The sequence below is a fragment of the Heliangelus exortis genome, chromosome 5, assembly GCF_036169615.1.
Source record: "Heliangelus exortis chromosome 5, bHelExo1.hap1, whole genome shotgun sequence".
NCBI classification, from domain to species: Eukaryota; Metazoa; Chordata; class Aves; order Apodiformes; family Trochilidae; genus Heliangelus; species Heliangelus exortis.
This window is the reverse complement of record NC_092426.1, coordinates 8,032,952-8,058,942: the sequence shown is the minus strand read 5'-3', so window position 1 is coordinate 8,058,942 and position 25,991 is coordinate 8,032,952. Positions and strand designations below refer to the sequence as shown.

Sequence of the window (25,991 nt, the reverse complement as noted above, 5' to 3'; positions counted from 1 at the left end):
AGCAGCACACTAGTGAGAAACATGTGTTGAAGAAGAGAGCAAAGTTTTACATTATCATGGCTGAAGATCCTAGACACCTTTAACTCTTGCTAGGGTAAATAATACATAAGCACTTGAGAAGAGATGCAGTACTACCTTACGTGTCTTCCCCCTCCCCATCACATTTTCAGTACCTCTCAGCCTCCGTTTCTATACTGCAGCATCATCAAGGGATACAGTTGGGTTAAGAGTAACATAGGAGAATCCAAAAGTATTTGAACAATTCACAAGAACCCCTGCTCTTGTGAACAGTATGCCTTGACTGGAGAGTGGGGTTGGAAGTCTGAGCAAAAACAATTAGCAAGAGTAGGTGGGGACATCTCACTAGGGATGAGTTTGAACAAGCACACATTGTTCATTTTAAAGCCACTTTCACTTCAGTCAGCAATATCAATTAAAGGAACAACCTGATCAACCTTTTCCCTCAACACGTAAAGAAAAGCAAGAGACTGGAGTGGAAAAGAAAATGCTTACACAAACAGGATGAAGGCATTGGAACCCTTACCTGATGATGAGTTGCCAACAACTATGGTCTCTACTTTGACTTCAGTCACTGCCAACATAACCGTGCTGTTCTGCCGCTTGGTGATCGCATTCACTATTACATTAGCAGCATTCTGAATCAGGCTGTTATCTTGTTCATCTCGATGTGGGACAAAAGACTGAAGGGAGTGAAGGGGAAAACCAAAACGTTATTGCAATCACCTAATCATGGAAATCTACTTTTCAAAACCAGCTACAAATTGAGTTCATTAGGTTGAATTTGATGGTAATTATGAAGAGTATCCTAGAAAGCTACTGCAGCAAGGGTGTAGCTGTCTCTATCCAAACTGCAGATGCAGTATCAGACCTGGTGGGTAATGTGCCTACTTGCTAATCTAGCATACCTCAAATAAAAGGCAGCTGATTTCCATGTTACTTACAATGCTGAGCTAAATTTAGTCATATAGTTTGGAGCACTTCAAGACACGAGGATTATCTAGACAGAAGCTTAAAATGTGTAAGTCTGCTCTATTTGTACCATATACTGTGCTTCCTGCATCACAGCTCAGCATGTTCCTTATGGTACTGGCAAAGACAGTCCAGCTTCTCCTGGGTAAACACTTTACTATGAAAATTAACTCTTTTCTTGGAAACTAAGGAATATGCAAGCACTAGGCTGCAAGTTGGGCTGTAAATGCCTTTGAAGCAAGTCTTTAGCACAGCAGGGCAACAATTACCTTTATCTACACAACTTGCACATTCTTCCACTTCACATTTAGCACTTAAGTGTTTAATGAACATCCTGGAGCAGCTGTACTCCAAATGTACAGCAGAAACTTATTTAAAATATTCAGTCCAGCCACCTGCCCACGTAGCTCCTTATCAAAAAGGTCAATGGCCCAAGGTTCATGACAGAACAAGTAGGCATTTTTTCACTAATTTGGGCTAGACTAGCCCAGGTTAGTCTCCTGACAGTATTTTATCAGGAGACTGTGGTAGCCTTCTGTCATTAATGAAGCCTACAGTTCCAGATACCTAACATTATAGCAAACTGAAATCACAAGAATTGCTTTGTAGTCAGACTAAGTCACAGATTGCAGCATCTGCACTGAAGTTTAACAAGCTTAAACAACCTCTTCCCTAGCTTGAACTAACAAGAAAACATTTTCTTATGTATATTAATACAAGTCTCATACTTACAATAGCAACTTCCACTGCATTCTCTGTGGAGTAGGACAGATCACATAATATTATCAGAGTTCTGTCCCTAGAAACAGTCTTAGTAGCTGGTAAATACCGAATTTCAGAACAGATATTTTCAGTTGTAGTGCCCTGTTGAAGCAAGGGAGATTGTATGACTTCAGTTCAAGTAAAAAGTAGTACATAAACATCTTTGGAGCTTCTTCAGTTACTGAGATCTGATGAAGGAAGCAAAGAGGGCAGCAAGAAAGGGCAGAAGAGACTGCCACAGTTTAATGCTGGGCTAGCAATTAACTGAATGACAGATTTAAAAAAGAAAACATTCACTGTAAGCCCTAATTTTGACACACCCTTCAGACAAAGGGCAATTAATAGCAACAGAGAAGTCTAATAATAAATTTTCCAAGTTTATGAGAGCAGGGAGTTGTATTAGAAACATTAGCATTCCATCCTCTGACATGGAATATATCCCTATATATATTGCCATACTTCATTAATTCTGTTCTCACCTGGGGGACTTTGTCTCCATTAAAAATTAAAGTAATTCTAGCACAGTCATTGTCCAAATATCCAGAATTAGGCAGACACTTGATATTGGGAGGCAGAGGTTCAGAGGAACTGCATTCTCCCCAGTCGGTGCATGGTGGCTGAAAACATTTCATGTACTTCTCCTGGCATTCTTGACCCATGGGACACTGGTTGTTTGAATTATCCCAGTGTCTGTGTAACAGACAAGGTTTTTTCCCACACCACACCTAAAAATTAAGAACAAAGTACTGTTACATAATTGCTATTATGCATCAAATCAAAATAAGCATTTCACATAAGATGCTTATGACCTACTAATACATTTTCCAATACTGCAGTAGCAAATGGAGGATGTTTTGTATGGACAAGAGGAAAAGCTATGCAAAGATTACCTGAGACACCAGAGACTAGAAAGACCTCCTTAGAAACTTATGAATTTGCCCCCCTAAGTTACACAGATATTCAAGCATTTATTTTGAACTAGTCATCTAGGCTTCTATAATCTAGAAAAAGAAGCACCTCTACAAGGATTCATTTCTCTAACATTTACTGAGATCTTTGCCACAAAATACTGAAGCCATTGAGATCTGATGCACTGTGGTGGCACTGTCACTTCAACTGCTGTCCAAAAGAGCATGCTGGCACCCCCACATTACCAAGGTGCAGGAAGCTGCCAAGCACAGTGTTCTTAAAGCACAATTGTCAGCAAGAAAACAGTGTTTGTTCCACTCTACATGGAAGAACCAAAGGCCACTTATGGATAAATTGCATTTACAGCACGAAATTATTTCTGAAATTCCAGTTACCTTCTTGTACTGTTATTTTCTGAAGGCGTTTCAAATTTGAAATCACAACACCATAGAGTCTAAAACAGCATTTCTAAACTACTAATTGCAAGATTTAGTTATTTCTTTGCCTACAGTGCATACTAAGTGAGATTAAACAAAGCAACCAGCTAAACAAAGTGAGATTAAAGCTAGAGTAATTAGACCCAGAATTTTTTACACTGGTGCATCTAGTGAAAATGTGGGAGTCCACTGTTTGAGGCAATGTTGTAAAAGTGCTCCTAGCACTCACCCAGCCCTACAGCAGCAATGTTCTTGAATCATTTCAGGTGCTATGGAAAACTGCACAGGTACCACAAATCCACTGAGAAATGCTATCTCAGGAGGTTTGAAAGGCTTGGAGCACATGAACTAACATGGTCAATCTGCATTTAAGCTAGTCTTATTTTTATAAGTCACAACAATCAGGATATTGTCCATATAAAGGCTGCAAGTTCTCAATTCATAAACCTTCTGAAGGACAACACAGAAAGGCTGTTATTACCCACTGAAAAACTTTTCTTCCTAAATGTCCTTTACCTAATATTTCATAAAATGAGGAACTCTAAAACTGTGTTCACAGAACTCTGGCAGAGTGATTTAACTTCTCAAGGAATATTATTCAATGACAATTCATATTTCCTTTTCTGCAAAAAGTGCCTATCTGCTCCTAGAAAGCTTGCTCTAGCAGGTACACAGCTTATGATTATAAAGACAATCCAATGAGTATTTTTACAGGAAGTCACTAGACACCTTGCTTTTTTAAAATAGGGGTAGTTTGAGGGACACGTAATGCAAGTCTAGATGGAAAAATAATAAAGATTAAATTGTGCATGAAGAACATTTCAGTTTGTTTCAGACAAAAGGATTTAAGAACTTAGGTCAACTGCCTACCTTGGTGCAGTCAATGCGGCCATCCAAACAGTGGCAGTTGTTGCATTCTTGATCCCATCTGCTGCCATGGGGAAAGGTCAGTCCTTTAAGCCAGCAAGGCTTTCCAATTCCAATCACTAAAAGAAAAAAAAAATAAAAGCATACTCAGGCACCTCACATCTGAGTTCCTGATACTATACAAATTAAAATTAAAAAAAACCTATCAGCTACCAGTTCCTTACACATCAGACTATTGTATATAACCTCTATACTGGCCACATCCTATCAGAGAATCCTGTTTTTTGGGTAGGGGTTGAGAGCAGATGCAGCCATACCTTCTTGGCACCTAGGACCAATTCTTCCAGGGGGACAATTGCATCGGTATCCATTTATTTCATCTATACAAGTGGCACCATATCCACAAGGGGAAGACTGGCATTCATCAATATCTAGATAGAAAATAAGTAAAACTTAGTGTTAGGGACCCAGAACACTAGTTAAACATTTACTGAGATGTCAACTAACAACATCTGCTTTCCTAGCAAGCAAAAGACAATGTGGCTTCAGAATTAACCTCTTAATTGGTTAGTTCTACCATTTCAACAGATTTCTTGTAATTGCACACTAACTGAAGTTCTGGCAATCAGCCACAGTCCTCTGCTGACTCATCACTCAGAGCAGAGCTGTTGGACAGGTGAAGGTGCTAATGTCTTCTTCTCATTCAACTAGAGAACCAAAGTCCCACATCCTGTTCTGATGCTAATCTCAGACCTTTAGGCTTCCTAGAAAAGCACAGTGCTTCCAGTATAAGAGCTGAACAATGAACTGGCTCAAGTGCTCAAGAAAACTCACTTACTGCTATACAATTCACCATAAGAAAGAAGAGCAATAGTTTAATTCATAACAAACATTTGATATACCTTTTCTTAACCTTGGAATAATGAGTAGATTAATTTAGTACATAAATACTTATCACAAAAGCCTCTCAAAATAACCGAACCTTCAATGATTCAGAGACTTAGGCATAGTAACCTATTGAAAAGGGCAAGGAAGTATACTCCACTCAAAAGCACAGCAACATGTTACTTAGTATCCTGGGGAACTGACCAAAAGTAATTTACGCAGCAATCTACCAGCAAAGGCAACAAACAGAGCTGTCACGTTTTTTAGCCACAAGCACCAACTACTTCACTTTCAACCACAAGTACCTTTTGAAAGGTTTCTTTCCACTGAAAAGGAGTAACTACTGCAAACCCTCTGGAAAAAAAAAACCACCAAAAACCCAATAGCCTGATTCTTGACACAGCATCGAATCATCCTCTGTGTTTAAAGGAGTTGGATCTTAGAAAGAAAATGCAGTATGGCAGTAGTGAGACTGTTGTGTGTGTAAGAAATAAACACTGAATGGATGTGGAGAGACTTTTGGTTCTATTTTAGCTTTCTTCAGCACTGCTCTAAGATGCAGTTTAATGCAAATACAGAAGTATGTAAACTACTACAGGGCTTAAGTACTCTTTTTTTCCTCCCTCTCTTCAAGCAATCATAGAATCATAGAATCATAGAATTAGCCGGGTTGGAAGGGACCTCAGAGATCATCTAGTCCAACCCTTGACCCACCGGAGCAGTTGCTAGACCATGGCACTGAGTGCCACATCCAGTCTTTTTTTAAATGTCTCCAGGGACAGAGAATCTACCACCTCACCGGGCAGTCCATTCCATAGCCTAATCACCCTCTCCGTGAAGAAATTCTTCAATGTTGTGTTAAGATTCCCCTTCTCTTCTCTGTATGCTGTTTGTGACTGCTAACTCTGTTGCTGCTGTCAACCTCCCAGAAAGAGCACTTTTGTCAGGTTTTCCCTTTGTCTTTACAAGTCTAAATAGGGTATCTTCCGTCCCATTACAAATGGAGTATTTGCCTTTGAATACAAATAGTCCCTGCTGCATTTCTTGTCTGGAAAAATAGATTTCCACATCCCTCATCACATGTCTGGATCTAGATATGCAATTATCTGCCAACCCTGGAGCTCTATATCCAGATATCACTAACCTGATGGTACCACAATGGCCACAGTTGCCCTCTGACTAGAGGTGTTGGCTCATTTACTATCATCCAGAATGGAAATGGAATCTTAACTTGAAAGCACACCACCATATTAATGGAGGGCAATGACCAAGCCCAGCAGCCTTGAGGCTACAGAAGATTCAAAGCCTGGATCCTCAGAAGAGGGAGAAGTAAAAATAAGGCATCCATCACATTCAAGCCAAAACGGTAACACTCCATTAAAAATAAGAGACTCTTCTTCTTATCAATGCAGTCTCAGGTTCTTTTGTTCCTCCTTTTCAGTTTCCAACTGCCAGGATAATTGCAGTGCAAGAGGTTTGTTTTACAGCTTTGAAAGATCTTCATTATGTTTCTGTATACTCTGGCACTCGTGTGCCAGCATTGCACTCCTGATGTTTGTCTTAATTTGCAATGTCTCAGTGGATTTCAGTTTCTAATGTCAAACTCCTAGTGATGTACTTCAACACATTTTTTTTTTTTTTTAAGAAAAACACTTTATGAAGCCAGCACCCCAGAATCTTCAGAAATGTCTGACAAAATCCAGCAACCAAATCTTCTGAATATAATTTAAGCCACCTTATTTCATTTCCATTTAATGAATGAGAAAAGTTGTCATTATTTACAAGGTATTGGTATTTGTCTGACTGACAGGTGGCTTCTGCTTCATTATTTTAAATTCATTTAGACTAATGCAAAAAGGGTTATAGGGTGTTTTTGATTTGTGCATGAGAATGGTACAAACTTTTAGGTCTTTAACTACCCAGATACTTACTAATTCTGCAGTCAGGACCAGCAAATCCAGGTGCACATTCACACCGAAACCAATTCACACCATCAACACAGATGCCCCCATTGTAACTGCAAAAATAAGAAAGCCATCATCAAACCAGGATTTCTTTCTGGCTTCACCAGTCTAGAGATGAGCAAAACCCAGAGGTTTCATGTGGCATGTTCAAATGCAAATTTCTATTGTCTCTATTCATAGTATCATCTCATTATTCAACAATGCAGAATTAAAAAGTCCTTGCTAATTTGTGGTACCAGTCTACTTAATTAGCCAACTACATTGTCTCATTGGTCTCTAAATTTTTGTTAATGAAACCTGCTGCTGTTTAGGGTGATGATCTGTTTCCATCAGAGAAAGCATAATGTTAGATAAACAATATTGCTCATTAAGTCACCCATTAAAACAGCAACATCCAAAGGAACATGTGGATGAAACAGCACTGCAAAGAAAGCTCGAGCTTTTGCAAGGTTTTAACACATGAAGTACAGCTTATTGCATCAGAATGAACAGAGAAAGATAAGGCAGACAGATGGTTTTCCTCATCCAACATGAATACCAACATCTGCTTTTAAAATACTCCTATTGTACCTGCCAAAAATTATTTTTGTTTTTAAAGCACATTTATACATAGTACTGGATCTAACAAGATGTTTTATATTATTTAGAATTATTGTAAACTAACAAGGTTTGATATCTTATTTTTTATTCTGAAACTCAACTATAGGTCTTCAAAATGTTACGAAGTCTGATTTGTTTCATAACACAGCAATTTACTGGTCAGTTCTGGGATAAAAATAGCACTAAAATACTTTCATCTGTTCATAAAGGAATCAACTCACGATTGCTCTGTGATCTTTGTTGCTGCTAAGGAATAGGTAATGCATGGAAAAAAATGTTTTAGATTCTTACAGAGGCTGGATTTAAATATTTTGTGGTAGAATTACCTCTAAAATGAAATGGAAATTCACATTATTGTGCTCACTTATTTTCTACATAGGTATAGAACTGGAATATGCATACTTACCATGGATGAGGGTTGCAGTCATTGGTATCTATAAAAAAAGAATACAGACTAGTGTAACTAGTGGCAGCTTTTGTTTTGTAATGTACAATATTATAGTTCAAGGGACACTGTATTTGATGAGAAAAAAAAAAAGCATAATTGACATTTGCAAAGAACGTTCAATTAGACCTGACAGACCAATGAAATACGTTAAATTTTACAGACTGACAAATGCACATTTTACATCTTCAGTGTATTTTGGTGTTTCAACAGCAGACATGATAACATGACAGGATGACAACATAACCAATATAAAACAGGGTATCAATTGCACTGGTAGTGGATAATTCAACCGGGCTCTAAAAGCTTTCTGAAGTATTATTACTACTACTTTGGCACTTCACATGTATACAATGCAACCAGCCAGAATTCTTAAACAAATCTTTCCCATTACAGATGGCTCAGAATTATTTGTTAGCATTTATACCAGCACTGTCAACTTTAAAATAGCTAACTAGGGCACACATCAGCGCAAAAGTCATTCCACAGTAGATTTGGAGATCTATGATTTTTAGATATTTATGGCATGCCTTAGAAAAATATCAAAGTTGCAGGCTTTACCACACCTAACCAACTAATTTTATTAATTTATCAAAGCAGTTAACTGCTACCCTCAGAAAATGATGGTATGTACACTACTGCCTGCCTTTGCACATACTTTTCCAAGTTCTCTATTCATTACTCAAGTATTGCCCTACCTCCCACCCTGAATGATTCAGGTATTTTGGCACATGAATTCTATAAACTTGCTTTGTTTCAGTTAACAACTCTGTGCCAGACACTCCTAATATTCCAGAGGACTGGAGGGGGTAGAAAGGAGAAAGTCTTACTCTGTGTGCATGTACGTCCTTCCCATCCTTCTTTACAGATGCAAGAAAAGGAATCCCCACTGCCAACACATGTTCCACCATTCATGCAAGGGTTTGGAATACAGCTGCTGTTTTTAGCTTTGAAAACAGAAAAGGTCACAATTTAGCACAGAAAACAAAGTTACCAAGTGGACCTGTCAATATCACAATCCTGAACATCAATTACGTCAGCAGTGCAAGACTTACAAGTAGGTCAGAAAGACTTCGATTAGTCACATCACATGAAAATCTCTCACCTACATTCAGCCATCATCCTAATTTGATTGAACCATTAAGTTTTATAAATAAAAAAAAAAAAAACAAACTTTCTTCCCTGATTAAGCATGCTTCAAATACTTCTGAACTACTTTGGCAGTAAGTTACCCAGCCCATTAAGTGTGCTTTATAATCATATAATATTACAATTGTGTCTAAAAAGGAGAAAAGCTATACAAAGTTAACTTCATCCAACTTCTTAGCCCCAACAGAAGTTGCATATTCAGAAAAATGTACCACATAGGCTACATTCAATCCCCAGAAAGATTTAGAGTAGGTACCTACAGAAGGCAGTAGCCCTGCAAATCTCCTTGGAAGAACCACTTCATTTTTCTTGCATACATCTGCTCATACACCTCCCCTGATCAAACCTATTCACATTATGAACTTCAAGCAAAGCAGGGAACTAAGTCCTTTACACAAGGATCTCGGAAGACTAATAGTAAAGTCAAGGAAAGTCCAAGTGTTCCAAATGTGTTTAGGAGAAGCTATGTAAAAAACATGTAAGCAGCCTGTGGAAAAAAGTTTCCTAGAAATCAGTGCTTTGCCAGGTGATGTTCTTCTAGACAGTGGAAAAATTACTCTAAGATTCAGTCTCCAGCCAACTGGAACAGCTTTGAACTAGGCAGCAAGTAGAACAATGTGCCTACTTACTAAACAGTGAAGTTATTATTTAAACACTTCAGTATTTCTGGCTTCATTATCAGACAATTTAAAAAGCTTACCAGTGTTGCAAGTACTTCCTATCCATTCTGGGGGACATGAACAGCGGAATGTATCTCCATCATCATAGCAAGTTCCACCATTGCTACAAGTATTGGCATCACACTGATATTCCCCTATACATCACAAGAAAACAGTTTTAGTTTCCATTGGTCTGGCAGAATTTTAAGACCAAACATTTTTCATCACAAAATTACTTTTTAGAGAAACTTAATATTTAAACACAAAAGTACCATGAACACATAGTTTCACTTGCTGTAATACAGCAAGCAAACAGTGCAATCTAAGGGCATCTCTTATGGCACTGTTTCACTAGATTTTGTGATGGAATACATTTTCCAATTGTTTCATTTTGTTGCAGAGGAATTAGATAAAGTAATGACAATATAACTTATTTTGCTGCAATTGTTTTATTTTAAATTTCAGGAACTCTAGTCTCATGAGAAGAATGAACAAATCTTTGGGTAAACTCAAGATCAAAGCAAAGAGCACTTACGTGAATGGCAAGTTTTGCCTTTCCAGTCATTCTTACATTCACAATAAAAGTCGTTTACCAAATCAATGCATCGGCCACCATTGTGACATGGGTTGGGAGAACAGTCATTGAAATCTAGAAAGAGTTATTCAAATTAGATGATCTAGCCTAGACAAGGCCATGAGAAAGTATAAAATGCTTCTTTATAGAAGAAAGAAATTGTGTGCTGCTTAGGAAAAGTGTTCCTATTTGCTAAGAGGTTATCTTTATACAAGCAGTGAAAAACTTTTGCTTTAATACAAAACAATGTGAACTATGAAAGACTTTTGACAGCTTAAGAGAAAAAGCATAATTCAGGATTTTAAGTACAGCACCAAAGTAGGTTGTTTTTTTTTTTCAAACAGCTATATTCGAAGTTGTATTCAAACAGGTATAACTTCAAAGAAAACTTTCTAGTAGGCACTGCAATGTCCTGGAAAGGAGTTCTAACCTAGAACACGCACAAAAGGCAGTAGGTTAAGGCTCCCTCTCTTGCTTCGTCTCAAATTAACATAATATATACACATACATGAATTTTTTTTATCTACCCATATAGATGAGTTGTAGAGAAAATTCTTGAGGCAGATGTTTACTAGGTAGAACATCATAATTCCAGACTGAATTTCATCTCAGCAAAAAGTTCTTTTGACAGACATAGCTGACAAAAGTTTCTCAGCCTTTTTTTCTCAGTTGATGCATGTCCTGTAATAAGTCCCAGCAAGTCCTTGCCATCACATTTTACAATTAGCTTTAGTGTGAAAAAAGAACAAAATCCAGCTTCCTTTAAGATAATTTAACCATGAACTGGCCTAGTATACTTTGTCAACAGAGGCCCAATATGTCTTAAGCCAGGATAGCAAGAGTAAAGGTCTGTTCCCACCAAAGCAGCAACACAACATCCTGACTCATGATATTTACAGAGTAAAAATTCAGGCTTCATCAGTACTTTTCTTATTACAGGAGTAGATTTTAAATTTATGAATTCCTTCAGTAAGGTGGAAGCGTATTATAGCTTGCACTGGCATGAAAATAAAAAGCTTTTCAAGTCTGGGAACTACTGTCTATGAGTGGGGCAGTGACAGACTTATATAAAGTACTAAGTACATATGCTTAGACCAATAAAAGCAATATACCAAATAGACCCCCTAAGAGAATATATTCAACTTTTTCCTCTCCTCAGCAGAGAAAAGTTCTCTTCTCCTGAGATATATCCTGTACTGCACCAAAGAATCAGAATGCAGTCCTATTAAACAAATTGAGCCTTTTAAAGCTGCTACCAAAAAACCTTCTTGAAAATAATTTTGCAAACACTGGTTAGACTGTTACTATGGAACAGAAAAATTAACCTTTATTATTTGTAACATACCAACCACCACCAATTATCTCAACAAAGCTGTAACTTTATTTGACACTTCAATACTTAGCAGTACTCACTTGTGTCACACAATTCTCCTTCCCAGCCACTTGAGCAGAAACACCTAAATGAATCAACTTCATCGATGCACGTCCCGCCATTCTTGCAAGGTTTCCCAAGGCAATCATTGATATCTATAAAAAAAGAAACTATTGCTCAAGACTGTCTTCATCTACCCTAGAGAAGTGAGCTACACTTGTGTTTAGAATAGCTACACAATGCTATACTCCATTTGTACATACACAAGAACAGCTCAAACTGTTTTCAAGCCTGGTAAGGTTTGCAGATGTATTCTCTCATACAAAAGGGTGAACCAGGGCATTAAGTTTACCTGGCAAAACCAGCCTGGTGCTCAAGAAATACCTGGAACAGCAATGCACATGTACCTAACCTATGCTGTCAATGTGTCTACTCCTTCTTTATCATCCCCACATTGGAGAAATTCATGCCTTTTTATAAGACTGTATATAAATGCATTGGGTACAGATACATTCACACTGAAGTGGAACTGAAATCAGTTTTCTCTCACAGAGGAAGTATGAACCACTACAAAGAGGCAACTGTTAACAGAAGAAACTGGATTTCAAACAGTACACCTGAAACAATGCTCTATGCAACTTTATTAAAGTCTTAATGTTTTCTTCTTAAATACCTCCCTGAAGGTATTTAAAAGACATGTACACAGTTTAGCAGGACCTGGCAGTGTCAGGTTTATGGCTGAACTCAATGATCTTAAAGATCATTTCAAACCTAAATGACTGTATGTTGTAAAGCTTCAAAACAAAAACTTCAAGGAACTGTTAGAGCAACAAAATAATTTAGAAGACACTCCCACTTACTTTCATGGCAGTATATTCCAGTAAAACCTCTTTCACAGGCACAAGTAAAATTTCCTCCTGGTTGACTAATACACCGTCCATGAGGCCCACAAACATTAGATGAAATGAAACGGATCCCTTCTTGGGTAGCATTAGTGAAGACTTCTATTGTACAGCTGTCTATTACTGAGAATGAAAAGTATATGATCAGACTAAAATCTGCATCACTGATCAGTAGTTAGTTTCAAAAAGTTCAGATTAATCATGACTTAAAGGTCGTGTTAACTCCAAGCTACCCTTTCCCCCTTTTATAAATAAGGACTGTTACAAGCACCCCTCACTGCCTTACTACTTCACAAAGCCCACAGGAGTACAATCAAAATATTTCTGCACTATGCTATTCCAAAAATACTGGTTTTGTCATCTGATGTATCATCAATGCATTAAGACAAGTTTCTGGACAACAGCAGGTACCTTTACAAGAATTGTTCTTGCAGTGGTCCTTGAGATGAGAACAATTCTTTCCATCATAGTCATCAGGGCAGGCACAGTAATAATCTCCTCCCAGATCATAGCATTTAGCCCCATTCTGGCAAGGGTTAGGTTCACAGAAATCAATATCCATCTGTAAGAGAGACCACAGTTAGCAGCTGCTGCTTTATTTCCCAGGAGTAAGCAGTATTATCTTTGGTAACAAAGGCAAAGATGAAGCTAATTTACGTGGTACCTCAAGTTTTGAGGTAGTTTTGAGAAGGTTATGAATGAAATATACTACATTTCTCCTTGCAATATGGAAAAAATTCAGTTACTTTAACCAATCGTAACACAAAGCATTTCTGATACTGCTAAAAAGATATTCCTTTGCAGGAGGCTGAATAAGCACATTTGCAATAACTTAATTAGCAAAGAACAAGTTGTTAGCAGACATCTTACTGTGACTATGGTGTGATTTAAAATAACTTCTGTGTCCTTCACACCCACATACTAACTGCTATAAAGCAAGTTAAACACCAGTGCACTTGTCAACTTTGTCTGCAAGAAACTTAAAATAGAAAGAACCTTTAAAAAAATCCTATTCTCTAGAGCAACTTCTCTTCCCATCTCAATTAACACATAGAATCTATTATAGAAACACATGGCAGGGACCTCTAGAGGTCAGCTACTCCCACGTCTTGCTCAAAGGAAGTCTAGTTACATCAAGCAGCTCAGGGCCTTATTCTTACAAATACTATCACCATGCCAATTTAGACACAGAGAGACTATGTACATTTTTAACACTTTTTACCATCTTTTTACCACCACTGAAAAAGAAAACCTTAAATCTAGATTTCACAGCATAACCCTTAACACAGACAAATTACTGATGCAGAGCAATTCTGCTTGTTCTACATCTTAGATTGACACATAAGATCACTGACTAGTGATGCCCTAAATTAACTTCAAAACCCACAAAGAGGCCTAAGAAGGGATATTGTTACTCCACAGTATCTTTCTTCCAAACTGGTTTTCTTAAGGACTTCTTTCCTCCCCACATGTGAATTTTTCCTCTCTCATCTCTGTTGTGAGAAAGATAGCCTTCTGAAACTCAGACATAAAATTAACTGTAATAGTGGATTTGGTTACTATTTTCAGTAGTTCTTGTAGCTAAACAGGAGAAAAATCCAAAGCTAACCAAAACAGAAGGAACACAACTGGTGTTAAGTATCTAACTCAGTGGAGTACATACAATTCCAGCTTCAATAGAACTTTCAGCAAGCATTTTTCTTTTGCATTCTCATACAGAACACTCAAAGCAAACTACAAAAAACATCTAAGGTCTGAGAAAGATTCTCAGATCTCCTCTATCATCTCTATCAGATGTCTCCATTTGTTTCCTTCCATTAGTGTAAATTTCCCCTTCCCAATGCAAGTTCAGTAGCTGATACTTTAGCATCTGGAATCAATGGTAGATATTTCCTGCAACACACAAGGCAAGCAGCCAACTACCCCTATTATTCAAACACATTTGCTAAAACTTTAATTACACAGTATGGTATGAATCAGCCAAGAGTAAAGCACTCAAGCAATAATCCTTCTGTAGAAATGGTACACGAGCACTTAGGTACTTCTCCAGTTTTGTTACCCTGGTCAGGATGTGCAGCCTTTAGATTTTGAATAAAAGGAGGGAATTGTTTCTTTATCAATGCAAATAATTCAGAATAATATTACTTCAACATTTAAGGAAGATCACTCCAATGACCTCTACAATAAATTCTGGAGCAAATACAACAAAATTCTAACACAATGCCTCCAGATGACACTGTCTTACTAACCATAACACACCTGATTTTGGCTATCAGCAAAAGCCAAGAAATACATACTTAGGACAATAAAAAAAAAAAAAAAAAAGCCTAATGTCCCCCCTAGAAAAAGGCAGATCTTCATTATAATGAATTACTTTATGGATTATCCCTAGCACTTCAGTATTTCAGATGAGAATCCCTCTACACATTCCTAAAATAACCTCAAGTTCTGGGAGCCAATGCTTCCCTATCTGCCTGCTTTTAGTTACGTGGACACTCCTACCAACAGCCAGATATCTTGAAAGATAATCCAATCATGTACTTCGGAGTTATTAGGATGGAAATGTTTTACATTTTAGCATAACAAAAGAATACAGGTCCTGAAAATTGCAAAGGAAAATGTTTCAAGATTAAGGAATACTTACAGCCTCAAAACATTTACAAGAACCAACACCTATGTACAACAGCTTGCAGTTTACCAGACTGCAAATTTAAGTATTACAGCTACAACAGCACTGCACACATTATATGCTTATTCAGTGCCAACTAACAAGTACATTAGTCTGTAATGCATTAGATCCTTGGGTTACTTCCATTTAAACCCAGATTTGTTTGGAGAATTCAACCCATGGAAGGTATCACAGTCAGGTCACCACTGTCCTCACCTCACAGAAGACTCCTGAGAAGCCCTGGGAGCACAGGCAAATGAATCCATTCACCATGTCTTTGCAACGGCCTCCATTTTGGCATGGATTGCTTTCACACTCATTTGTTTCTATCTCACAGTTTTTTCCTGTGAAACCACGAGGGCATAAGCAGTGATAACCATTCACTTCATCCTTCACAGAAAGGGAGAAAAAGGCAAAAAGTATAAATCTTTGCTTACTGATACAACTTGCACACAAGAATCCAAGCTATATCTACAGTCTGGGTTTGTGGACTGCAGTAGCACCACGTAAAATTTCATGAAAAGGAGCAGGAGTCTGCAAATGCTACACTACACTTAATATACAACTTCATTTAACCAACCAGTAATTGCACACTACAGAATTCATAAGTAGGCAGAACGAGATTTATTTTCAACATGGCATGTAATAAATAGGAGTTACCTTACAAGTCCCTCCATGTTGACATTGTCCATGACAGTCATTAATATCTATGGATAAAATATGCAAAGCATTAGAATTTATATTTGAAGATGAAGCTGTGAAAGTAGAGGTCTAGTATAAAAATGCAGGTTATTTCAGAAATTATTTTTCTAGATGTTTCAGCAGAAAGCAAGAATGCTTGATGTCTTGAGTCTAATTTTAAATACTTTAATAGAAAATACATATTTCTATTATGGTGAAACAGAAATTAAAGCAAATGCTATCAGCTGATTTAATATGCAATGTTTTTGCCAACAAGTATATTACATTGAATAAATACATGATATTGGTTCAGAATCAGGTATGAGTGAGTCAGGAGAGATTTATTACAGTTATCTAAGTGTGCATATAAGCTCAATTTAATAGCAATTATCTTTCTAAATTTTTAGACAGTACTGTCAATTTAGATTGCTGAAATTTAGGGAAATCCTGGCTGTATTTGTTTTGTTTTCTTGTACAAATATGCATGCTATCATTCATCATAAACTTTTTTTAAAGAATAAAAGCATCCTGTGGTTAACATATATACTAAAGAAATACTAACTTATATGACAATTTACTCCTGTCCATCCTGGAATGCAGTCACAGTAATATCCACCAATGAGATTTTTGCAAGAGTAAGCATTAACACAGGGTTTCCCCTCACACTCATTAGCATCTGTGAAAGAAGATAAAAGAAAGGAGAATAAAGAACAAACCCAGAAACAGATTACCACTGCACCAAGCAAAGTTTGCATGCAATTCAAGCATCAGAAGCTTATAATATAACATTGAAAGGGCACTAAAACCATTTAAATATTATAGGTTTTTAATGCACACTTGTTTGTAGCAGCACATGCTTAGTATCTTACTTTTCCCTTTGCCAAAAATCAAGGCAGTATGTTAGTCAGGGCAAATCCTTTTCTTGCCCCCACAAGCTTATAGTTTCTGTTCTGCCACCATGAAGAAGGAGTTACCATCACCAATGCTATACTGTGAAACAGAAAATTAATGGGACATTCTGGAAGAGGTATTTTAAGTAAGCTTAAATTGGGGCTTAAGTAGTTGCAGGTTCACTTGAAACTTCTGCCTTCAAGGTCTGTTAAAATGAGCTAAGACACCAATAGCACACACATCTTCAATGCTTTCTTCAATCACAATGTCAGAAACGATTCAGAGTTATTAATTACTTGGGAATAACATCCAGTGGTCTTCCAAACTTCAAGGTAATTACTTACCAAGCTGACATGTTGCTCCAATCCACTGTTGTGGACATATACACTCAAATGCATTAACCCCATCAATACAGGTCCCTCCTTGAGCACAAGGGTTAGATGCACATTCGTCAATATCTGGAAAGTTAAAGTGTGCCTTCCATTACATGGCTTAAAATTGGCTTAATTTGTTGTTTTGTTTTGTTTTTAAAAACTTAATTTGGGATGAAGGGGAAGAACATACAAACAAATAAGTTTAGGAACAGACTGATGTTTCTAACTTTATTTTTACTTAGGCTTTTCTCACATCTTTGAGACAGAGGAGAGAGAAACTCTCCAACTTTCTATCTGCAACACCAATTCAGTTAATCTGCCAACAATTAACACATCAGTTGAAAAATCACGTCCCTAGATCATAACAAGTTTACTCAGTATTTTTTTTAAGGATAGTTTCTGTTCAAAAATAGATAAAAATCTGGTGTTCCAAATCACAAGTAATATGCAAACCAATTACATAGGATCACAATACACTTAAATTGCTCCCCTGTCTTCCAAAACAGACACTGAAGCAATTAAGTGAGTAAATCTATTCTTCTACTACTTTAAGAACAGAACGCTTCATGTTCAGATTTACATCTCAAAGTGAAACCATGTGGTGTTTTGCTTTATATCAGCTAGCATCAGAAATTGTCCAACAAGCTTTGACAACAAGGCATTTCTTTGGATACAGTCCAGATATGTTTTTGATAACCTGCAGGTCTCAAATGCAAACAGACAGTGCCAGCTGCACAGTCCCATTGGTCTTTGCAGAGGCTCCCACCCAGCACACAGCTGTTAAGACAGGTAAGGGAAGAGGCTAACACTGAATTCCACACCCACAGAGCATGAGAACCAGGCACGATGCATCAACCCATTCCAAACCAACCTGTCCATAAATCCATACCCACCAATAGCACATGTTGGTCCACTCCACCCCGATGGGCAGTGACACTTGAAGCCTGATGAAATTTCATGACAAATTCCACCATTAGCACAGGGATTAGATACACAAGCATGCTCCGCTGGGAAGAAAGAGGGAAAGATATTCTTGCTGAATACTCTTCCAGTATCAATTAAGAACTTATATGCTTAGAAACTGTATTCTGATTAAAAGTGACCAAGAGCATGATGCCTGCATGGAAGTTTGGAGTCTCCCTCTCCCACTTGCAGAAACTAAGATTGCCAGTACAAGAACGAAGCAAGATTTCACTGAAGGTTCAGCATTCTTTTCATCTACTTCTAGAAAGTCTGCAGGTAGGCAGGTCTCTCATGTATCTTAATATTCCAGGAGCTAGAGAAATTCCCCATTAATCTACTGCTTCCTGTCAGGTCTGGGGTGTTTCTTTGTTTGTTTTTGTTTTGCTATGTTTCTTTCTTCAGTGAGACAAAAAAGATCTGCTGTATGCAGAGGGCTGAACAGTAGTAGTAGTTTAAATAACAAAGATCTGTTTAGCTTCATTCTAACACTGTTCCTTGGAAACAGCAAAGAATAGAGCTACAGGCAATTACAGGCAGTACTGCTTGCTGTCACTCCATGTAGGGCTGTAACATTGGCAGAAGTTGCACTAAGCAAGAGTCAAGCTGAAGAGGGACATAGTAAGCCATCACTTTTGATATTCAGAAGCCAAGGAAGCTTTTAGAAAGAAAAAAAAAAAAACCAACCTTACTAGGTAAGATTTTCTAATTGCTGCATTTATATTTTGGTATCTTTCTTTCAAGGATGTTCTTATTTGCAAACTGAATTTACATTGTATAGGATGCTAGGTAGTAGTACCTAAAGAAGCTCATATACCAATCTACAGCTAATAATCAGTACACAAATATGTCTCCCTTCATCATTTCCTCCTTATTTAGAGAGGCAAAGTGCTTCCCACCCACAACTTAGAGCAAGCCAAGACAAAATTTCATCCATTTTAGCCAGAATTTTGCATCACATTCTACCAGTTGAAGCAAAATTCAAGTTTTGATAGTATAATTAATACCACAAAGCACTTAATATAGGTTAAAAGATTATCTCTACCCTGATAAATGGGAAACCCTTCTGCTGATAATAGTTTCATGAAATAGAGGCCAAAAAATTAAGTGAAATTAAATAACGGGTTCTTTCCACCCACACTTAAAACTTTGAAAGAACAGCAAAATTCAATGAAAGAAGAGTAGGAATAACACATTTTTAAAAAGGTTTTAACAATCCATCATGGCAAAGAAAGCCACTGCAGAACACCCAAATGAATATTAAAGGTGAAAAATTTGAACCAAAAGTCCTAATTTTTCTCTAAATACCAAATTTTTAAAGGAAAACAGGAGAGAAATACAAATTGTGCACTTGACCTTTGTAGCCAGAGACAGAATAGTCAGGAAGTCTCCAAATACCAAAATAGTCTCCAGCACGTGAAAACTTTGATCTTTGTGTAACAGATAGAGATATACATGAAAAAAAAGCAAAATTTTATCTTTGTAGTGTGGTTGAATTAGGAAGCAGTTTTTCATGTTGGACAGACATGGATCTGTTAGACTCTAGTCAAGAAGGCATACTTCTGAAGTAGAAGCTGAATTAAAATACTTCTCTCCATTTTGCCAATGGGAACAGGGAAAACAAACCTTTTATTTAGACTGCTGCTTAGGAGGGCCTGAGCAGGTTTCCATAGTAGTTAACATCTGCTAGTATTCAGAAAGTATTAAGAGCCCCGTATTAAAGGATAATATTAAAAATCATGTCTCCATTGATCAAAAAGGACAGTCATCACATTCAGAGAGCTAAAAATTGGGCCAAAACTCCATATGACAGTTAAAACTGAGGTGCCCATCACTACTACCTTCCTCAGTCCTCAGCTTGTTGAAAATGCACGTTTGCAAGGAAGACAAAATAAAACAAATGGGTAGCTATTAGAAAGGTAACAACAGACAGTGTACCTCAAACCCTCTTCCATAAGACTACAGCCCAAATTGGATGTTTGAATTAAGGAAGTGACGAAACCAAAGGGAAAAAATATTCTTGGTCTGATCTAAATCCAAAGGAAACTGCTGCACCATTTCTGTTGTCTTCAGTGTTTTGTTTTTTTTTAATAGCAAGCCTAAGGCACTAAATAGGAGAGATGGAGATGGCATATCCCCACTGTCACACAAAGTAACAAATCAAGCTGAAGGGACAGTGTTGCATGCCATCACTTTTCACACTTGCCCTCTCAGATACCAAGCCAAGCTTCTGGAAAGGAGAAAACAGCCTCTCCACTCCACAAAACAAAAATGCAGTGAGCACACAAAAATGCCACAATGGCTAACTAGAACACAGCAATGCCTAAAAGTGTTTCAGTTTTCTGAAGATACATGCAACATCCAGAAGTACCAATTTCGCAGTTTTTTCCAGAGTAGCCATCTGGGCAAGCACAGCGATATTCATCTGGTTCAGTGTTCATGCAGGTTCCACCGTTCAGGCAGGGATGGTGATTTCCACAGTAATTCAGATCTGGACAAAGAAGAGTGTCGGTCAACAGGGAACATAAATTTTACCCTTTTCATTCCCAGTCAAACATACAGATGCCTTTTTGGCTTGAACATCATGTACCCACATCAACCCCATACTCCATTAGCTAGCCTGTCATCTCATTGCTATCCACAGAACTGGAAAGGATGCTCAAGAGATGACTGCAGGAGTTAGAAGAGTCATGACCACTCCAAGCCTTTTGTTTTAAGCTTCCTGTTCTTAAGGCATTTAGGTACCATCTGCTATAAAAACATTAGGCACAGAAATACTTAGGTAGTTGCACAAGAGCAGAAAAAAAAAATGGTTATTGAGTTATCAGTTAATCATGCAACTTTACTTATTTTTCCTGTACATTAATGTTAAGTACCTTTGTTACAGAGCAGGCCACCCCAGTTGGTTTCACAATTACACTGCCATGGTTCATTACAGCTCCCATGAGCACAGCCTGGGTAGCGGACACACTCATCACAGAACTGTCCTTGCCAACCATAATGACACCTAAGATGTAAGTTCACATGTTAAAAGTTAGCAACATGATGCTTCATTATCAGCATTACAGGTATTTGGAACACTACACTTACCATTCTCAAGAACAAGATCAACTGTTCATTGTGCAACAGATGACAAAATTTTACTTCTTTTTAGAAGGGACATTCTAGTCCTGTTGAACCTCTTACTGGAACTCTGCTTCCTCAACCATATTACATATCATGGCAACAAACAACACCAAGCACTATGCATTATGAGAACTGTACATTTATAGTTGTTCTCTCAAAATAATCATCTCACACTAGAATTAAAATTGTGATTGATACGCAGAAGTTGAAATTACTTTACAAAAGGATACTGCTGGCTTACTCCATCAAGCACCACAGCTTTTTTTTTTTGTGTGTAAGGATAGATTTCAAGACATTAGCTAGTTTGTTCTACAGTCTTGAAAGACCAGAGCAGCCAGAAAGGCAGCTCTCTTGTCAATTTTCTTGGGACATAGAATAAATCTGTATAAAAGATTCTCTTGAGAAACTATTATGTCCTCAGTGTTCTCTAGTGATATAACAAAAGTGCTCTTTGGAGAAATGAGGAGAGAGAACAGAAACAAAAGCTATTAATAATTCATTTGTTTTAAACAGAGCTGAAATTCTGTGACAAGACTTCTTCAGAGACCAGTATCTTTATGCTATCTGTAACAGAATTATGCTAACAAAAGCACCGATTTATATTACAAGTGTAAACAGTCTGAACTTAGAGGAAAAAAGAAAAAGAAAAAAAACCCAAAACAGAAAAAAGAAAGACACAGGCTAATGTATGGGGTTTTAAACACTTATTTCACACGCATTTTAATAAAAAAGACTGCTCTTTCAGGTCAACAAAAAGTGTTCTGCTTATTATTTTAAGACCATGTCTTATAAACAATTTAAGAGCCACACTACCAGCAAAGAGATGCATAAAAACACTCTGAAAGGAGCTGGGCACATGCACGCCAGTGCTGCCCTAAAGCCTAGGGGAAAAAGCAAAGACAGAAAACTCCTTTAGTTTTAACACCACCCTTCTATTGTCAACATGCCTTGAATACCATAAAACAACTGAGAATAAATCCTTAAGTCTTTGAAATGTGGTGAGAGAAGACAAGGAAAAGAAGTATAAATGAGAAGTCTTGGTTCCTTGTGAATCAATCCACTTCCACCATTTCAGGAAGCTGCATCGTTCCCCAGAGGAACAGAACAGGTTGTGCTGGCAGCCCATTATTTAAATTTCTACAGAAGCAGAAGGTATCTACGTGGACATTCTCACAATGCAATTTTTTAATATTAAGTTCTAGAACTAACTTTGAGCTTTTATTCCCAGTATCTGCTCCTCATTCCAAAACCTCACAGTTGCAGGATCCCTAAGGAAAGCCTCAGCTGTGTACCTAATCCAGACACCTCCAATGGCTCATCTAATCAAGGTTGTCAGAAGCCTGGAGAACATGCATGATTTCATAACCAGCTTTCTTTTGCTGTATTAGCAGTAAGAGGAAACACATACTGCTCCTGCTAAATTTGATCTCTTCCTTCCTCCTTAAGGACAGAAAAAATCTTTTCAGGGGCTGGTAATAAATGATAAAAAAAGCACTGTAACTCACTTTACTGGCCCCAACCCAAACCTCCATCCATGCCAAACCTGGCACTACTGCCAGTGATTCACCATGACTATTCCAGCCAGAGCCAACTTCCCACCCACATATAACAACCATTTTTCAAGAGCTGAAAGCCTGCATCACAAAGCAAATCACAATAACTCAATTTGTTTTCCATACCCAATGGATAACAAGTTTCTTTGTATTTAGAGTGCAAAGGAAAATACAGCTACTTCCTTAAAAAATCTGAGACATCTTAAGTACCTACTTGAGTTTGTAGGTATGCTTGACTGCATTAAAATCAGTTCAGCAGGAAAGGGTTGTTGCTTTTTCATGATATTCAACAAAGTCAAAAAGTTTACTGTTGAAGTTACAACTGAACCCAAGGGAAATAATTTCTAGAGGCTAAAAGCAGTCAAAAGGAACACAGTGTTTATAAGTCAAAAGGTTACTATGTGGTAAGCTGATCAGCCTTCAGTTTACAAGGAAGAGTAAATTAGGATTTCCTCTTGAACAGGAAGTCTGGTCGCATCCTACATTAGCAGGTGCTAGAGCAGCTTTAATTCCACTTCCTTCTAAAAAGATACTGTTTACATGGATCTTGGCCACCCCTCGATCAAGATTTGATCAATAAAGTGAAATCAATTAAAAAATGAGGATTTATTGTAATTTACAAGAAAAATATAAAGCCAAAACAAAAGGATGAAAAAAGGCTAATGATCCATTATGAGAAGTAGAAAAGGCAGATAAAAAAGCAACATCATCAAGTTAAAAAAAAAAACAAAAACAACAAAACCCAAAACCAAACAAAAAAACCCACAAAATTCCTTTTCAAGTAACAGCCACTTGTGCAAAGGCCAAAAGGAAACCACCAGTGCAATTAATGGTGGGCTCAAGTTACTTCTTCCCTGCCACTCCCCATTAAGAAAAATGTGTTGGAAGTTTCTGCAATCCTAAATTTTTAACATCTGAATAAATAAGAAAGCCAACTTTAGAGAATTCATAAGGATCCCCATTGTTCAACGGACAAAGAAAATTCTTACTGGAATCAAGATTCTACTTCCTTTGTCCTTCCCCTCTGCTGACTTCATTGGCTCTCACTTGTCTTTACAACCAAATGCACGCAAAACAAAATCAGAGATGGCTTAATCTCAGCCTTTGCTGGGTTATTAGCAGCACAAAAGAAGCTACCATAAATAGATTGTTACAGTTTAGTAACTTCCTGATGGAAGGTTGAAGTACAGGCATCTGGTTCCCAGACCAAAGCGTCCCTTCAGGTCAGGATTAGCACAAAGAGAGTGCAATAGGAATAGAAGAATAATTAGCAATTATCTTGAAACCAAGAATTTGCAGAAGAGATCATGGTAATTCTACAGACATGCTTCACAGCTTGCATTTTCCTTGGATGTGAGTCTGGTGGCAGTGGAAAACAAGAATCTGAAGACAAGGCTGGAGGAATGGTATTTAGCAGGGGCTGACATTAGCAAAGCTTTTAGATAAGAGTTTAGTCTTGAGATTAGAGAAACTGCAACTGTGTAGGAAAAATACTGTTGTCATAGACAAGTAGATAACACCACAATAATTCAACTCATGGAGTATTTTGGTTACTATAAGCAAGTGGGGCTTCAAATTGCTGAATTCCAAGTCAAGGAAGAAAGACCTTCAACAGTAAATTTCTTTGTGTTTAGAGTAGCGAACTTAGTATCAATAGAAGCATCTAGAATTACAGGCAGTTCAAAGATACCAGTGTAGTATGAGACAGGAGTGGGGGAAGTGAGGAAAGGAGAAAGGGAAAGAAAATTTGGGGTGTTTGCTTCTCCTGGACTTAAGACAAAAAGCTAAACTATCAAAAATCAAAAAAAAATAGAAGTTTTGCTAGAGCTATACTTTCCCATTATACACTGGTCTTTGCTTTCTTCTGAGGATGTTTGTGTTGTAATTATTTAGTGAAAGCTGGGTTTAATTTGAGCACTTCCAAATCAGATGGCACAAGGTGTTCAAAAGATGGTTTGTTGCTGTATGTAAACAGGTAAATTATTTGTGAGGAAAAGGCCCTGAGCAATCCAGTCTAAACAAGACCTTTGAGCAGGAGGTGGGATTTTGCAGCCTCCATCATTTTATGGTAATCACACAATGGATGTCATGAAAGTGATGTGGAATGGCAAAGAGTTGTTCCCAGATCTTGACTGTCTGCAATCCATGGTTGCTCAGCACCTTGCTTAACTCCTCCCTAGCCAAAAGAAAAACACCTGTGACAAACCAAAAACTTCAGATGTTCTCGACACTGAGTATTAACTCAGCTTTTTTGTACTATCTTCAGTTTGTTCTCCAGGTTCAATCACTTCTGATTATTTGAGAGTCCTGAACTTCTGGTTCAGAAACCGCTGGCAGAAAGTTTGCCTGAGAAACTTCTTGCCACAGGTTTCATCTGTTCACTAATCTACTCTGGTCAGCCTTCCAAAAATGCTCGTAGTACACAAGAATGAGAGTATATCTAAATAAATTCTGTTTTACAGAATGTAAATGTAGATGTTCTACATCAGAGTGTAGATGTTCTACATCTAGCTACAGAGCTTTTTCAGCACTTAATACACAAGTCCACCTAAACCACTGATGTGAAGGAAATCAAAACCAAACCACTTTTCAAGTCAAAATACATAGCCTGAAACTACATCAAAATAATCCTGGGGAAGACACAGGCAATGTGGCATAAACTTTTCATTACCACAAATAATGCCTGAATGCTATCTTGCACTTCCTAGAAAAGCTTAAGTGAAGATTATTGTGCCATATTTACATGTAATTTTTTAAGCAAGCTTTTTGGAGGGAGCTTCTCCCACTCATATTTCAATTGCAAGCTGTGGCCAAAACACTCAACACAGGAAAATGAAGCAAATCATTAAGAGCAGAAGCAAAATGCATCATTCAGGGGTGGGGGAAGAAATGACCCTCTTAAATGAAAAACCACTAAATTTTCTAATGACGTGAACAGGATGGTGTTGCATAGGCCAGAACAATAGCTTTATATTAGTTATTTACTTAAAATAACTATAAGAAAGTCTGTTTAATCTTTTAAGAGAATAATTGTTGCATAGCAGACAGCAATATGGTCTAGCTGTTAGGGCATCCTACAATTCTGAGCATCCAGATTCAATGTTATAGCTCATACAGTACTCATATTTGTCACAGGAGCACTTTTTCCACTTCCCTGCTTTTGAAATAGGCATGATGGTTTTGTGAATATGGAAGGAAAAGATACTCATTAATGAACTTATGT

General features: G+C 37.5%; 1 protein-coding gene across 3 annotated transcripts in view; it reads right to left on the bottom strand.

Annotated features, from left to right (window-relative positions):
- The window catches only part of JAG2 (jagged canonical Notch ligand 2), a 68,836-nt gene that overhangs the window by 4,685 nt on the left and 38,160 nt on the right, over positions 1 to 25,991 (bottom strand). The window contains exons 6-25 of one of the 3 annotated variants that reach the window (XM_071745380.1): positions 20,966 to 21,096; positions 20,461 to 20,580; positions 18,023 to 18,136; positions 17,100 to 17,213; positions 16,427 to 16,540; positions 15,844 to 15,890; positions 15,400 to 15,573; positions 12,927 to 13,077; positions 12,474 to 12,638; positions 11,655 to 11,768; positions 10,203 to 10,316; positions 9,709 to 9,822; positions 8,690 to 8,806; positions 7,821 to 7,848; positions 6,782 to 6,867; positions 4,283 to 4,396; positions 3,969 to 4,084; positions 2,232 to 2,477; positions 1,723 to 1,854; positions 545 to 701 (exon numbers count right to left, since the gene is read on the bottom strand). In XM_071745380.1, coding sequence (XP_071601481.1) covers positions 545 to 701; positions 1,723 to 1,854; positions 2,232 to 2,477; positions 3,969 to 4,084; positions 4,283 to 4,396; positions 6,782 to 6,867; positions 7,821 to 7,848; positions 8,690 to 8,806; positions 9,709 to 9,822; positions 10,203 to 10,316; positions 11,655 to 11,768; positions 12,474 to 12,638; positions 12,927 to 13,077; positions 15,400 to 15,573; positions 15,844 to 15,890; positions 16,427 to 16,540; positions 17,100 to 17,213; positions 18,023 to 18,136; positions 20,461 to 20,580; positions 20,966 to 21,096 — 2,468 coding nt within the window. The remainder of the gene's footprint in view (positions 1 to 544; positions 702 to 1,722; positions 1,855 to 2,231; positions 2,478 to 3,968; positions 4,085 to 4,282; positions 4,397 to 6,781; positions 6,868 to 7,820; positions 7,849 to 8,689; positions 8,807 to 9,708; positions 9,823 to 10,202; positions 10,317 to 11,654; positions 11,769 to 12,473; positions 12,639 to 12,926; positions 13,078 to 15,399; positions 15,574 to 15,843; positions 15,891 to 16,426; positions 16,541 to 17,099; positions 17,214 to 18,022; positions 18,137 to 20,460; positions 20,581 to 20,965; positions 21,097 to 25,991) is intronic. The other 2 variants (XM_071745381.1, XM_071745382.1) reach the window with 2 other exon arrangements.